The 16,680-nt window shown below is 38.6% G+C and overlaps 3 protein-coding genes across 3 annotated transcripts in view; all 3 read right to left on the reverse strand.

Annotated features, from left to right (window-relative positions):
- The window catches only part of LOC144463678 (receptor-type tyrosine-protein phosphatase C-like), a 100,465-nt gene that overhangs the window by 48,983 nt on the left and 34,802 nt on the right, over positions 1–16,680 (reverse strand). The gene's annotated exons all lie outside the window — the stretch shown is intronic.
- On the reverse strand, positions 232–4,296 carry LOC144463681 (receptor-type tyrosine-protein phosphatase C-like). Its single transcript, XM_078168912.1, has 5 exons — positions 4,007–4,296; positions 3,841–3,901; positions 3,097–3,205; positions 2,179–2,216; positions 232–1,906 (listed from the first exon to the last, which is right to left on the reverse strand). Exons 1-5 carry the CDS (start codon positions 4,232–4,234, stop codon positions 1,869–1,871), a joined length of 474 nt encoding a protein of 157 aa, XP_078025038.1. The 5' UTR covers positions 4,235–4,296; the 3' UTR covers positions 232–1,868.
- LOC144463679 (uncharacterized) lies at positions 5,087–9,190 on the reverse strand. The gene is made up of 7 exons (XM_078168910.1): positions 9,181–9,190; positions 6,719–6,931; positions 6,430–6,564; positions 6,162–6,185; positions 5,680–5,937; positions 5,344–5,580; positions 5,087–5,250 (listed from the first exon to the last, which is right to left on the reverse strand). The coding sequence occupies exons 2-7, from the start codon at positions 6,837–6,839 to the stop codon at positions 5,102–5,104; spliced, it is 924 nt and encodes a 307-aa protein (XP_078025036.1). The 5' UTR covers positions 6,840–6,931; positions 9,181–9,190; the 3' UTR covers positions 5,087–5,101.

Here is a 16,680-nt window from a genome sequence, read left to right on the forward strand (position 1 = left end):
TGGCAATTGTGTGTTGACTTGACATGCTTGGTGGCTTCATAGAATAAACAAGGCGTCCTCCAGATTTGAGCAGCAAAAGGCATAATTTTTAATTGCATGTGGAGGAAAACTTTTATGATCATTTGTGAAATACACTTGCTTGTCATTTAAATAATTTCTGTATATATTGTGTAGAATAGTTGATTCCCAAAAAATTGTGATCACTTCACACAAACAAAACAAAAGATTAAATGTGATCATCTTTTTTTTATTCCCAAGCAAAATAGCATTTAATTTTTGAGTATTAATTAGGCTACAAAGCAGAGGCTGGTCTGACTCAATTTTCCATTTTAAAACTGTGATATGATAATAATGACAATAATAATGGGCCATATAAATGTGAAAGGCAGTACCTCAAAAACATACAAAAAGCAACAACGTTAAAACAAACTCTAAAACTCTACAAAATCCCACATCTGCAAACTTGGCTGCTGCTGGAATTATCAACATCTACGTGCCTGCATCTACAGGACTGTGACAGCTGCTGCTACTTTTATTTATCTAACTGGTCATAAAGAGAAAAAAAAAGACAATATGACATGATCATAACAGAACAATTACACACAGGTTATGATAATGTAAAGGCCATGCTATATAAATGCATTTCTAAGTGTGATTTTAACATGCTGCCAGTTTAAAGTTACACCGTTTGGTTAACTGTTCATAGCTTAACGGCCACTGACCCACACGCTTTGTTCACTTTTGACTTTAGCATTCGATGCTCAAAGCCACTTTTATGGTCAGGATCTAAAACTTTGTAATGTTACTTTATTAGTCTTAAAGCTACTCTTACCTTTCTTGCATTTCACACAGCATACAAAATTTGAACATCCACAACTCCCGCCTCCCTCCAAAGTCCCAACCCTCTCCTCCTGCAACTCCACCTCCCTCCAAAGGCCTACTCCCCCCTCCTCCATTACATCCTCATTATGTCTATGACAGAGGTGTTGGCAAGGTAACGTTAGATACACGGAAGAGGAGAGCAATTGTAATGTTGCAACCAAGACAGTCAAACGCAACCCTGGAGCTTTAAAACTCAACCAGAGTTAGTGATGACTGATGTGAGCAGTCTGTACACTGCGCTCACGTGTGCGCGCTTGCGCGAGACCGTGAGACACGGGCACCGCGTTCATGTGTGTTCACGTGCTTTTGCTGGTCTCACACGCAAGCGCGCACGTGAGCACGGTGTATAGAGCGGCAGTTAGAGCTACAGGCTATGAGGCTAAAAACAGAGTTCAAATGATGTTTTTCCAAACAACTTTTTATGTCGGGGCTTCAGGACACTTGGATCACTACAGACGAGCAGTATGGAGATATTTTGTGGTTTCAATTATGTGTTTTTTGGATGTTTGAAACCGGGGCACTGTAAGCCTCCATTAGGTGGAGTTGTGTTGCTACCCCCTCTCCCCTTGGATCTCCGGAAGTGTTGTGAGGACTCTAAAACTTCACCTGAACCTCCATCAGCATATGGGTGAGAAGATAATGGCTGAATTTTCATTTTTGTGTGCACTGTCCCTTTAAATTGTGTAACCTTAAACTTGACCAAATTTGTCTTATCATCTCATCTCATGTCACCAAGATTAAAATTTTGAAGAGGAAATGGCAGCTCCACTTGTCACATAGTGCACATTAAAACAACAGAAAAAAAGTATAATTATTCAACAAAAATAACCATGTACCTCTGTCAAGCAAAGCATTATCAATGTATCGAATCTTAATTAGACTATTGCCAATGTAAACAGGATAAAATACTATATACAGAGCGAAGTTAGACGAGTGATGATGATTTGGTTGGCAGCTCCGTCAGGCCTTTTTGCTTCACCATTGTCTTAACAGTGGTGTTCATGTTGAGGAACATTAACGTAATCTACAGAGGCAGAAAGAAAGAAAGAAAGAAAGAAAGTAGTGCAATTTATTGTACTCGTCAAACTGCATAGTGTACTTCATAATTAAACTACAGTATATAAATACATTTTGTCAAGTTGCTTTAAAACTATAAGTTGTGATTTAATATATAGTTAGCAGAAATACTATTATGCTCAAATATAGAATTCTAATGGACGATCTTTCAGTGAATTGATTACTGTTTGTTACTCAAAGACTATTGTATAAAAAACAAGAACGCTAAAGTCTACTCACCTTCTGTTGATTCAAGCACCATATCGTCATTCGCATCACTGTGGAGAAAAAAGTAAATATTGGCTGCATAAAACAAACTTAATATAGAATAACATGTTGTTATTCATTGAGCTATTAAAAAATATTGAAAACAAACTATTAACATATTTCATTTGTTCACCTCTGTCTCCATTAACATCACTGAGTTCTGCTGCAACAACTGTTTGTTAACTGTAAATTAAACTAAACTACAACAGATGTGAAACAAACCAGAGACAATGTGACCACCCTCTTTGAATGTTATCACTTGATTAAATGGGCATTATCAGCAGTTATCAGCTTTATAGTTATGGGTTAGAAGGGTCATGCTACATCTAGTAGGTTCATAAGATCATTGTCAACACATTAAATGGCCGTGGTTATTGTTAGGCAGCCTGTCCAGTGGCCGTAGTAATCATAACTGGAGCAAAGGAGCAGGTCAGGTGAAGTAACATTAGTATGAAGTGCATGAAAATCTGTTTAGGGAGGAGGTCGGGGTGGTGGATGGGTCAAACAAACACCAGGGTTTGTGTCCCGTGTCAAACCAAAAGCCATCGCTGACTTATTTTAAGTGACGGATGTAAGTTCATCACACTATGTTACAAACAGTTACTAACAGTCTTATTTTAATCCAAAATCATAAAGTTACCTCGTAACCTCACCACGTAGTGTTGGCACCTAAAACGTAATAAAAGTGAAACAGCTGCCGCAATGATGACTGATAATTAATGGGTTGATAGCAGTGTCCTGGACCTATTAGATGTAGCAGGCCCCTTCTAACCCGTACTGTATCTGTGAGGCTGATAACCACTGATGAGGCCTGTTAAACCAAGTGATAACATTTTAAATTGATGTGACAGTCAATCTGATGCAGGTGGTGAGATGTAAAATGATCTTTACTTTCGGGACTTTTTGTGCCATGGAATGTAGATCTTGTAGACCACCACAACCAAGGCCACAGATGCAATGATGAAGACGACCAAACGAGCGATGAGAGCTTTGATACTGTCTGTAAAACAAATAGTTTTAAAAACAATTAGCCCAAACTAAAACATGTTAGGTTGTGTCCCACCCTTCCCGTTGTATCCCCATGTATATTTCACTGTGTGAAGATAAGGAAAAAGGAACGACAAAATATGAATGTTTGATTATAAAATTTAAAATACAGCACATACATATACATATTTACCATGCACCAGTGAACAATAACACAAACCATCACAAACTGTTGCTACAAAAGAGATGAATGGATAAAGAACAACAGTTTCACTTTATGTAATAAGTTTGATTTGGTATCACTCCCTCTTAACTTGAACTTTTTACTCTTTGTTTACTTTTCTCACTTTTGCTTCTCCTCTCAATCAGAATGATTTCATTCACCGACGGGCTCTGCAGTTACTGACACAGATTTAACATGCTGAATCTGCAGAAAAGAGCCGACTTGTGCAGACGAGGGCCAACGGTGAAGTGACAAAGGGCCACAGATCCTCACCACCAGCCCAACATTGACCAACGGCTGAGCGTCGGCTCGGTATGTCAGGGCCTTAGGATATATAAAAAGTGACTGTGTACTGTTTGTCAAAGCAAAATGCATCCAAATGATTTAGTTGAACAATTTATGGCAGTAATTAAACCAGCACATACAGGAAGTGGTCACAGTTATTATCTTGGGGTTGCTGTAATTGTGTCCGTTGAAAGCAAACACCTGGAAACACAGAAAATCCCTTCATCAGGAATTATAGCATTTGAAGAAATATGAGGATTAAAGTTGAAATTATCTTCTGAAACCAAAAATTAGGATTATACAAACCTCCACTTCATATTCCGTTAAGTAGCTTAGATCTTTAAATTCAAAGTTGCAGTGTTTTACTGAAGTCTTCTCCTCCTGAAGGGCACCATTATAATACAGACGTGCAGTGAATTCCTTCTCAGGTCCATTAAAGCGTTTTCCATAAGTACAGCTTACTCTGACCACGTTATGCTCCGGATTAGTCCAGTCCACATGAGGAATATCTTCTGGTTCTGTAAGAAACACCATACTTTCCTTCAGATACAACAATATGCTTACTCACAGTCAAAGGAATATTTCAGTTTGCTATAACAGCAGTTTGAACACCAGTTAGCATCATTAGTGTGTTGTTCTGTTGGTATTCAGTCGTGATGTAAAGATAAAATGTGCAAAGCAAAGAAAGATAATTAATCTTACATGGCAAACAACTTGTTATTAACTCAAAGTAAAACCAAACAAACAAAAAATATATATATTAAAGGTTATCATTCTTTTGTCTTATATGTTTTAAATGATGAATGATGACAGCTTTTAAATGGAACTTTTTGTTTTTCCATTCATCGCACACAGCTGTAATGTTATGGAAGTGAGGGTTTGTGGGTTGGACTTCACATGTATCACATGTTTAAATTAAACTGAGTCGTTCTTAAAATAAAGCTATCATGAAATAGGAACTGTAGGCATTAAAGCGGGAAATAAATGAATCATGGCATGGCATATGACAGGCTGCCACATTAAATGCAATAACAACTAAATTTAAAAAAAAAAACTTTCACTTCAAAGTTGCTTTTTAAATTCATTATTTAAAAGAACAGCACTTGCAGTGAATGCAAATGAAAATAATCTATGTAATTTTTTTTAAATACAATAATCATTGTACTAAACTGATTACAGTTTAACACACTGAAACAGTCTATAATCACTATAGACTCTATGGGTGACCTGTGATAAATGAACAGGTCAGAACTGACTGTTGGTAGATTTGTAGAGAATAACACTGTGAATAACCACCGTACTTTACTAATGACTGGAGCTACACTGTAATGTTCATTCAACAACATGTGAAATACACAAACTTAATAAACAATAGTCAGCTTCTTTCTTTCTTACACGAGTTTACTGAGGTTTACAGAGGTAAAGAGACTTCGTATGACAGGTGTAATCGACGGTGAGATCGGTGCAGTGTTCAGGTAATTCTGCTTTTATTTCTGCAGGAAGTCCAGTTGGAGGTTTCTGAGTTATTTCATTTGGATCTAAGAAATCTGCTGAATAAATAAAACAGCACATACATTCAACATGATGAAATAAGAAATACACTACATGCAGTTCAAACTACACAAGGACTCCTCTGTACATACCGACAGTGATGCTTTTGGTGCGGCTGAAGGTGTTGGCACAGTCTCCTGAAGTGAAGGTTGTAGTCAGATTAGTGCAGATGTCATTGTAATTAGGTTTAATGCAGAGCTCTGTATTGCTGCTTTTGCATGGCACAGCTGAGATATTATTGGATGTTGACAGTGAAGAGCTGATGTCCCAATCACTTTGGTAACAAACATATCCAGGCATGCAGCTGCCTTCTTTAATGTCTGTTTCACCTGAAACACACAAGTGAAATGAAATGCACAAACCTGTGTCATTTCTTAAATTAAAGGAAAATGAGATGAAATTCAACAATGTGAATTATTTTTACTCACTCATTCTAGTTGTCTTCATTTTACTTTGAGTGCTGGTACAGAGTGTTTCATTGCCAGCATCATCACGATATGCAACACTGAGCTCATATTCAGTACAGGGCCTCAGGTGTTTGATTTCATGTGAGGTTCCATTGAAGGAGTGAACAGTGGGTTCATTTCGGCCTTTTTCTGTAAAGTTTATGATGTAGTTGCCAGGGGTAGAGCTTGTCATCATGTCAATCCTGAAGCCAGAGACGATGGTTGTGACATTGTAAGAACCTGCAAAACAAAATGAACAGAGTTATAAAATCTCATAGTTAATATAAACCTCCTGATGACATCTTTCAATCTCAGACAGTTTGTTCATGTAGATGTTGAACGTGAATCCAAACACTTTGTACACTCACTGTGCAAATCCATCTTCACAGAGAAACACTGGAAACCAGTTTAATAAGTACAGGGGTAAAGATGAGGTATATCTAAAAAATAATACTGATACTCACACTGTGGAGGGGCCTTTGTGGTGGCTGGAGAACACATTGAAATGAGATTAGAAAAGGAAATGACAAAATATTAATCTATGATTATAAAACTATAAAATACTTTTCCAAAGCAAGTAAAGCAGGTGTCTATATTTTGTGAACTTCTTGTAACCCGGTTCTCAGCAGTGCCAGTGTTAGTAACCGTTGCCTGTGCTTACATTAATATCACAGTCTTATCACAGTCCTCTACAAGAACAAATAGAGGACTTGTAAAAGAGAAAATTCCAACCTCGGGTGGTGGGAGTCACAGTGTTGTTGGGCGTGGTGAGTGGACGTGAAGTCTGGCTTTGAGTGGTGTTTGCCTGAGGGTCTGTTGGCTTGGTTGTGTTTGAGGGTGGGGTGCTTGCAGGAAAAGCAGCAGAGGCTGTAAGATGGAGAGCATGCTGGAGATCACCTTCAAGTACAAATATTTTACTGCCAGTAGTCTTACCTGATATAATGCATGTATCAGCTTTATCAAGCTGAATGCAACACTAGTGATCCCCCAAAAAACTGTAAACTGAGGCTGAATACGTTACCAGATGTGGTAGTTGAATTAAGTTCTGCGCTTGGGGAGATTGAGGTGAGGGTTGGCGAGGTGACTGGAGGTGTGTGGGCAGTTGCTGAGATGTCTGTAGGCATGACAGTGGTTGCTGTCATGGTGCGTGGAGGTAAGGTGCTGACAGTTAAGCTGGTTCCTGAAGGTAAAGCGGCATTTGTGGGAGTGCGTGGAGGTAAGGTGGCTGAAACACCTGCATTCCAAACACAATATCACAATGCTAGTTCCTACTTCATTTAAAGGTGCTACATGTGCTTTCCCTCCAACGATGATGACCACATAAATCCTGTTTCCTCTTGTTACAAAGATGGTGTTGCTTCTTATCAATCCTTCACCTTGCTTATGTCTGCTACAGTTTTCTTTTAAGTAGGAAAGAAGAGGTGAGAAAGAGCGTAGTGGCACTAGGCAAGAGTACATTTCTATCCAGATGTGGAAAGGCAGAATGATGTGTTTAGTTGGACTCAGTTGAGCTTTACCTGTAGCTGTGAGTAAAATACTTCCTGCTTTTGGACTCAATGCAGTCTTCCTTTGCCAAAACACTAACAAGGTTGATTTAAGGTGGCCGACCTTTAAGGTCCAGTGTGTAGGATTTAGGGGCACAAACTGGCAGAACTGAAGTACAATATAATAAGTATGTTTTCCTTAGTGTATTATTGCCTGAAATTAAGAATCACAGTGTTTTCGTTAGTGTAGAATGAGCTGTTTATATCCACAGTGGGAGCAGGTCCTTGGCTATGGAGATTTCCATGTTGCTCCGCCATGTTTATACAGTAGCCCTAAGTGGACAAACCACACACAGGCCATTTGCCTTTTCACACTGGCCCCTGTAGTTAGCAGCCCCTCCATAACGAGAATGTCACAAAAACAGGGATTTTTTATTTAGTTTTTTTCACTGGTTTAAATCACCAGGTCCATTTGTTTTGGGGAGGAAGAGACCAGAACAATGAACACAGAAGGAATTCAAACGGGGAGAATTTTCATCTGGTTGCAATCTGCAATCCTCACCACTAGATTCCACTGAATCCCCCTAAATCTTACACAGTAGACCTTTAACAGGGTTGCGTCAACAGTGCTACATTGATTGCATAACGTTGCGTCAACAGCCACCTAGCATAGCTTCTTCACAGAACAAGTTTGTGTCAATAAACTGTTATAAAATCGGACTTGATGAAGAGATTATTTGGAAGACAAGTTTGACCTCAACTGTGATGACAAGTTTCTGTAGCTTTCTAAAATAAACTGTGGTTTATTTCTATATGAAGCCAGAGTTAAGTGAATGAGATGGAAACTAATTTTTCGAATTTTCCAAACATCATCACATTCAAAATGATTCTTCTTCTTATCACTGATGACAGTGGAATACCTACTATCAGTAAATATTAGCATTCATGTTTCACTGGCTGGATAATCAGTGACTTACTTGTTCCTGTGGTGGAAAAAAAAAAAAGTTGTATCCGCACCACACTGAGCACTTGCAAAGTTTGACTCGTCTAAATCCTAACAACACTCAAACTGCTGCTTTTCTCTAATTCTGACTCTGATGCTGTAAATTCTCCAGACTCATTTGAGAATAAATATCATAACTAAAGATCTCAGATAAAGTATAGTGTGACACACAACCTGGAAAATAACATCTGTACTGAAATCTGTCTTGTTTCTAACTTAGATTCCCTTTGCAAGCACTTCAGACAACGAAGCAAAACGTTAATACATTTCACTGTGTGAGCCACCAATTAATCATTACTATAACTCCATGAATATAATATACTTCAACACAACCTCACTGAAATATTTGCACATATTAGCCTAGATGCCAAGCAGTCAGTTATTGTTAGTTTGTTTTATCTCAGTTTAAAGGCAAACCACTGAGATATTAAAGGGAATACACCTGTGAGTAAAGTTTGACCTGAAAAGTGCCACTACTGTATATGACTGTCACACTTCTTCCTGCACCAGGCGAAATATGAATGAAAATCGCCACACAGATTAGCTGCATATGAACATAAGTGTTTCATACTGCTTTGGCAAAGCAAAACGTTCTGAAATGATCACATACGAGAATGCAGTCTATAACTGTCTGTAGGTAAAGCTAACAGTGGCCCCACACTCCTCCATCAACTGCTAATGACTGTGCAGCCTTGGGTGAACCAAGTCACTAAAATGGAGGCCAGTGTCGACAAAACTACTGAATAAGAGTGAGAAAATATAATTATGCAACTCATTGTACATAGAGCACATTGTTTCTATTTGAAGAGCTTATTCATCTGGTGATTCTGCTGGCGTTGGTGCTGCCGTGGCCATGAGGAGAAAAGAGTGTGAGGTTGAGGTGAATGCATTGCACAAGGTATAGGACAGTCGATGGCATAGTCACAGTCAAACATTTTATTCATTATAACAACAATTAAATGTTATACAGTAGGTAACTTCTGTATTGCCACTCACTGTTGGTTGTTGACCCAAATCTAGAAAGATTTAGTAGGGTGACCATATTTTGATTTCCAAAAAAGAGGACACTCGCCCTGGCCACGAGATAGGCTACTTAAATGAAACTTGCAGTTTACTCAAAGATGCCTTATAATTTTAATATATTTAAAGTTTATATGTATGAATAGAAAATTCAGTTATATTACAAAATAATATCTCTCAAAGACAGAAATTTGGATAGGCTTCTCAGAGGTTACTCAACTTGCTTTTATTATGCCTAAAATAATAATCTTTTTACAAGTTTCATTTGTACAAAAATAAATATAAATGTAAAATAAATGTAAAATCTCTGGAATGAAATAATGATAGAAATAATGTCTCTTCTCTATTAGAAAAATCAACTTGTAAAATAATAGCTATCTTTTCAAGTCTTACTGGACAAATAAATAATTAAATATTATGAAATAATGTTCTAAATAATACCTCTTATGCATTAGAAAATCCAACTTTGAGGTCCCCGGCACGTTTATTAGACACAGAATCATATGTGCCAGCTTTGCACACGATGCACTCAGCCTCCCATATATCCCAACCGGGTCAGGATGGTAAGTTGGGAATTTTTTCTGCAGTTCATCTGTGAAGCTGCACTTGGGCTTTGGCATCTTGGAAGCTTAGAATAATGCTGGGCCGCGGGTGTCTGCTGCTTCCTCGCTGTGAGTGTTGGAGATCCACCGATAAGGCAGCCTCTCAGGGTTTACGCACACACACAAGGAAAACCGGACATTATCATCAATTTATAAACACCCCCCGGATGCCCCGGACAGGACGTGAAAAGTGGACATGTCCGGGCAAAAGAGGACGTTGTTTGGTTAGCCTAGATTTAGGGTCTGGCCATGAGTAATGAAAATGGCCCAATTTGAGGGGCGGCACCAAGCATGCATTTGTAAATATCACTGCACGCAATTGGATAACACTACGACCAATCAGAACAATACACGGGGTGACATATACCCTTAGCTACCAGTGGAGCTAACTGGTAGATTAGACTCTTGCCGTATCCGGTTGGCAAAACAGCAAAGGAAAGACTCGAACGCTATCTTCTGTTCCTCTTTTAGAGAAAAAGCCAAGTCTAACTCGTTCATTGTAGCGGCCAAAGCCGTTTCAAACAACTGGTGTTCATCCGTAGCCATCTTGCAATGTTTACTGACTGATTCTGGACTTGGTGTCGCAGCGCTGTCGTCACCTGTTTAGCTCACCTCTGGCCCGCCTATATCAGATACACCGATGTGATTGGTGCAGCTCTGTCTGTCTGATAATGGGCATCATTACTGATTGCCAGAGTGACTCGCTGAGCAAATTCAAATTGTGCTCTGGCGAGAACTCTGGATATCCAGGGTATCTGCATGAGGCAGCGCTGTACAACCTGGTTGCTATGACAATGCGGCAAAGAACCACACTTGCTATTTCAGAAGGCAAACCGCTATTTCCTGCTTTGCACTGAATCTCCCGTACTCACAAAATTAGTTTCGGTTTCGACTGATCACTATTTCGTACTGAAGCTCAAACGTCCACAGTGGCCTTTCTCTCTCATATCTTCAGTTTTAATTAACAGAATTGACAGCAGGGAGCAGGCAGAGGAAGTGACTTGCCACAACAAATGTGTCCGATTCTGGCTAAAGATAAAGGCAGATATTCATTCCTCCTTTCCGTTATGTTGTCGGATAATTATACTAACAATCCAAGCCTATCTATGTGAAAAAAATGCACTTTTAGTGGACGTATTTTGATGTTGTTTGACGCTGCCTGAGTGCCCTATTATTTAATATAGCGCGCGCTGACAGGCTAGTAGATCAGAAAATAGGGCCCAGGTTGAAAAAAATGTTAGTTCCCCTTTAATAGCCACAGCCATGCGAAATGGTTGCGCGTGATAACAGCTGTTTCTGTTGGAGAACCTCGCCAATGCGAGATACTGTGACCAAACACATCCAGATGACGCTAAGATAAAGACGGTATGTTTCACAATCTGCCATATGTTTGAAGTTTTTCTGTTCCCCTCCTACAGTACTGAGCTGTGGTACATCAGATAAACCGGAAATACTAACTGTGGTTAGTCGTCAAACTCTACTTACAGGTACTGATGTGACTGTTGAATCTGTCATGACAGAAAACCAACTTTTACAAGCTGCACAACACATAAACTTCAAATAAGCTACTGATTCAGTCTGTGTGACCTCAGAGTAAAATAACCTGAAATATGATGTTTATCATCATTATGCTGACTATTCCTTTGGTTGGTGGATTGTGGGAATGTTTTCTTGAATGTGCAGACAATCCTGTGTCTGAGAAGTTTGAGCAGAAAGCTAAAAGATGTCATATTGCCTTGTCTCATGTTCATGTGGTTTTTACTAGTAGTGAGCTTGTGATGCAGAGGTGAAAGTCAGAATTGATCGCCGTAACAGTGTATGTCCCAACAAGAAAAAGTTACATTAGTCTCTCGATTAAAATTATGGCTTTAAAGCAGTGGTGTATGATAATTGCAATGGGCCCTAGTGCACACCAATATGACAGGCCCAAGTGCTCGCTATTGTGCACATGTTGTCTCCTCACATGATCAGAGGCTTGACACTGGATAACATCAACATACATATGACCCAACACCATCATGACATATCTGTGTGTAACAAAAAATATCAAAAAAAAAAAAAGGAAATAAGAAATTATTAATTTAATTAACAACTTTAATAGTTGATTTGTAATAATAGAATAACCTTATAATTTTGTTACTGATGATATTGACTATTTTACAAAAAAAGACAAATAAACCTGATGGAGGTGGGTTTGCCTTTTTCAAAGGCATAGCAAATTTTTTATTTAATAAAAGTTCGTTTTTGAACACAGATTTATTTTCAAGGTGAATCACTCATACGGACCCATTCTCCACCCAACGCATTATTGGAAGGCCCACTCTTTCTATGGGCCCCCACCTCACAGGCCCCAGTGCAACCGCACTGCCTACACTGTCTATATTTATGTGCTGAAACAACTCTAAGCCAATATTGTGTACATTCACATCTGCATAGTTCCAATAAGAGAAAAATGCCGGTTGTTGAATGTAATAAATCATTTATCAAAATATTAACATGATACACTGTACAGGAGTGGGAGCTAGAAAATGCAGTTACATTTTTAAAGGTCAGAAAAAAAAACATGCGTTCATCAGTCAATTTCTAAAACACCTGATAAGTACAGACGACGCATGTATTTTAAAATCCACCTGTCGCCTGTTATTCAGCTGTGTTAGACTGTCTTTGTCTACTACAACAGAAGACCCCAATGGGTTTCCCACGGAGTAAGTTGCCCCTCTTTTCCTTTTAGTTTACATAGAAACACTCGAAAATAACATTCTTCCACCCACCCTCTACCAGTCATCTATTACATTGTTATTAAAAAAAGACCCACTCAATTGCTCGTCTTACAGACCTATCAGTTTGAGGAACTGTAATGGTAAAGTGTTTTTTGAAGACATGCTTTGCCTTGAATGGTTCTTCCTCATATTATTTCTGATAACTAAACTGAGTTTGTTCACGGCAGACAGCAGTCCAATTTCAGTTTGAGACAGCTGTTTAATGTAATCTCTACTAAATCTGACATCTATCACCAGAAGCAGTATGCCAAAAAGACTTTTGACAGGGTACAATTATATATACCATACACTTAATGGGTATGAATTAGGCCCTTACTTCATTTAACTAATCAATCTTATTTACACCAATCCAACTGCCTCAGTTTATACCACTTCTATCCTGTGATTATTTTCCAGATAGAGACCAAACAAGGAAATAAATTAGAACATCTACTTTTTGTCCTGGGTGAAGAGTCACTTTCCACATCTCTTAGATGAATAACAGTATGCAAAGTGTCACACTGTCTCACTTTATGCAGATGATCTATTATTATATGTTATCAAGCTGCCTTGACTGTACCTGAAGTCAGTTCTTAGAGAATTTGGAAAATATCAGGGTAAAAACTTAATTTAAACAAAAGTGAAGACTTCCCCATCAGCAGGTATGCTAACGAATATCCTAATTTGCCATTTAATCTTTCAGCTAATTCATTTACATAGTTACATAAACTAGATATACAACTAACTCAATAATTACACATTTTAAAAAAGTGTCTGGGTATTTGTAACATTTCTTTTCACTCATCTGTGTTAAACAATCATCTTTATCAGACAATAAAGACAATAAGACAATATTAATATCTGATAGTATACATATGTGACAATAATCATATGTGTATAATAACAGTAGAAGTGTGACTAATGATAACAGCAGCAGCAGAAGGCATCAGGCAGGACAACGGCAGCTATTGTAGGCTGAAATCAGGACGATCACATTAACCAATGCGCAATCATCAGACTTGACAATTATCACGGGAAAACAATCTTTGTTATATCGAGATAACGAGATACTTAATTCATTATCACGAGAAAACAATCTTTGTTATGTCGAGGTAACGAAATAATTAATTTGTTATCACAAGAAAACAATCTTTGTTATATCGAGATAACGAAATAATAAGTCGTTATCACGAGATAACAGTGCACAAAAAAAAAAAGAATAATACATGGCCATTCTCACCTTCCGTAAAAATCTCTGTAGATATAGCGTTTTAAAAAATCAGCTTTTCTACATCCTAAAGTCTTAAGGATGACAGATACAGTCACATGACTTCACAAAACATTTTTGTCTTTCCTCTGTCCTATCATTAAAAAAAAGTTCATGACATGAACACAGAAGATGGTTACTTACAGTTGGCCATAACAATGATCCCAGCCCAGAGCAGCAGGATCTTGAGACCTGCCATGTCCAGGAGTTAGGGTGTGTATGGCCACACATCATACAGTATGATCAACAAATAGGATGATCAAAGGGGTAGATAGTCACATGACCAAAAGGAAGTTGTGGGGTTTTATCTTCTATTTTCTTCTGTTTTTTTTTTTTTTTCTTTTTTAAAGTTTCGTTGGGCAGTTTCCCACGCCTACCCCACCACTGGTTCTGCTATGCTGCTGCAGCTTTTCTCTAGACTTTGCGTCTCTTTGCTCAACAGCAGGGTTCTATTTTGCTGAGTACACTTCTCGTTTCTGGTTTCAACACCACCTCTAATTATGATGGCAATGTTTAACTTGATATTATATAAATAAATTAACACCTCTATTACACCCTGCAAGGACTCAATGAGTCCTTGCCCGTTCCTCTATTGAGCAGCATTTTGGCTGCAATCATGCTTTAGCAAAATGCTTTGGGGAAGTTTTGCCTTTATCTGTTAATGTTGAAATTAAAAAAAAAAAAATGATAAAAGTTTTCTTTTTTCAATGTGTAATTAAATTCATAGCTCTCACCCAGAAAGGACTCATTGCGTCCTTATGATAGTTGAAGTCATAACTCTCTCCCACCATGACTGTTATAATTCAAACAATATAATTAGTTAATTAACCCTTTACAGGCCGGTTTCTGTGATGTACCACTCATTTTTATACAAAAAAACAGCCCAAAAATTAAATATTCTCTAGTTTTTTAGGGATTTTTTTAAAAATGATTTCAACTGTCTGAGCTCAGGCAATGTTTATGGGGAATATCAGTTTTTATGCATTTTAACTTTTTTTGTAGTGTTAGATTGAAAAAAAAAAAAAAAAGCTCTCACCCAGTAAGGACTCATTGCGTCCTCATGATGGCTGAAGGTATAACTTTTTAATGGTTTTATATTTTAAGCTTCTCTCCCACCATAACTGTTAAATTAAAAAAAATCAGTCAGTCAATTTTCATGCAGAATATTAGTTCATATGCAGTTTTACTTTTTGTACAGTGTAAGATTAAAGTAAAAGACTCATTGAGAAAAATTGGTGAACCCTTGGCTGAAACAGTTACTGAAAAAGTTACTCTTCAATGCTCTCACTGCAGGGCCGGCAGTAGAATACCCTGATGCCATGCTCCTTACAGGCGGTACGTTTGCATTTGAAGCAGACAGTGTCCACTTTTCCTCTCTTTGTGCTCGTGCACAGGACACACAAGCGCCAACCGGGACGCCTCCTCTTCAGCTCGCTGGGTCGGCCTTTAGCTGGTGGCAGGTTGCTGCCGTTCCTCTGGCTGGCCGTGTTGGAGGCTGCTATAATATGGGGTCAGATCAGTCTCATAATGAATGAACTCACGCAAGGTTTTTCACGAATGCACATGCTCTGGTTCGCAGATGTATTTCGGACTCACTAATGCAGTCAAATTTATGATTCTGATTGACAGATTCATCAGTTAATCAGGTGTGTTCGCTTTCAGCCAATCGTATGGCTCCTTACATTTTCTCCACACTTTCATTCAAACATGTTACTTGGCTAAGCAGAACGCTTCACTCATTATAATTCAATAACATTGTATCATTTACAACGAGGGGATAATAAGATAAATGTGTTACTTACAGATTGAGATTGATCCATGTCTCTTCAACCGTTTCAGTCTAGCGCGTATTGTTTGAACACTGCAAACAGTAGCTCAGTAGCTCTGCGATTGGTTTATAAGTGTGGAGAAAATGTAAGGAGCCATACGATTGGCTGAAAGCAAACACACCTGATTAACTGATGAATCTGTCACTCAGAATCATAAAATTGACGGCGGAGTTCAGCCCTGATGCGCACACACAGGTGAGCACACAAAAGCGCTGAAGAACTCGTTCCCTTAATTGAGAATGAGTTCTTCCCCACTCACTGCCATGTTGTTTGTGTATCAATTGGCAGGGGGGAGGGTGAGCCCACTCTAAGCTATGGGAGCCCAGCGTGGAGTGGCGGTGGCGGAATTTAAAGAGAAACTCGATTTTCATTAAAACAAATCGGCCTAAACTACAAATTCGAAATTAATTGATAAAATTGATTTATTGCCCAGCCATAGGAGAGAGTGTCTTGATAACGCGGCGCACACTTTCTCCTGACCAATGCTGTAGTTGGCAGTGTCATGCTATGCTGTCAGGAGGGGAAAAGTGATGCTACATGACTGTCCAGCGTGTCCCGGCTTGGAGTTGCAACGGTCGGTTGCTGCCCAACTGTTGACGCATTTGACAAAGTTCTGATGGTCTCCGCTGAGGCCAGTATATTGTGAAGTAATGCTGCTGCCTCGGTTAGGCTACTTGCAGGCTGTTTGGCAGACATTAGTGTTGCGAACAACATGGCTAACAATCAACACGTAAATCGTGCTGTGAATTGTCGTCGCACACACACTACTGAATTGCTCTCATATAACCACCTGAAATCCTCTCAAACACCATACTGAATACTCTTATATAATATACTGAAATCCTCTCATTTGTGTGAGATAATAGAGAACATAAAGCTTGTATATGGAAGGCATTTTATGACTAAACTGAAACTTTCTCCAGTGTTTCTACAACCCATGAATTTTATTTTTAAATGTGGAGGCAGTTCAGATTTGACTTGGGACTAGCATGAGGGAAATTCTCCTCTCTGAAGAAGTG

This window comes from Epinephelus lanceolatus, chromosome 6 (genome assembly GCF_041903045.1).
Source record: "Epinephelus lanceolatus isolate andai-2023 chromosome 6, ASM4190304v1, whole genome shotgun sequence".
Lineage (NCBI taxonomy): Eukaryota > Metazoa > Chordata > Actinopteri > Perciformes > Serranidae > Epinephelus > Epinephelus lanceolatus.

Bases quoted from the DNA above. Each gene is read 5' to 3' on its own strand.
- LOC144463681 (XM_078168912.1), bottom strand. From the start codon at position 4,234: ATGGTGTTTCTTACAGAACCAGAAGATATTCCTCATGTGGACTGGACT. The intron at 2,217-3,096 runs GTAAAGATCATT...TTTTCTCCACAG, and splicing joins TGGCACAAAAAGTCCCGAAA to TGATGCGAATGACGATATGG. The intron at 1,907-2,178 runs GTGAGTAGACTT...CTGCCTCTGTAG, and splicing joins GGTGCTTGAATCAACAGAAG to ATTACGTTAATGTTCCTCAA.
- LOC144463679 (XM_078168910.1), bottom strand. From the start codon at position 6,839: ATGACAGCAACCACTGTCATGCCTACAGACATCTCAGCAACTGCCCAC. The intron at 6,186-6,429 runs GTTGGAATTTTC...TGTGTTCTCCAG, and splicing joins TGTGACTCCCACCACCCGAG to CCACCACAAAGGCCCCTCCA. The intron at 5,581-5,679 runs GTGAGTAAAAAT...TGTGTGTTTCAG, and splicing joins AATGAAGACAACTAGAATGA to GTGAAACAGACATTAAAGAA.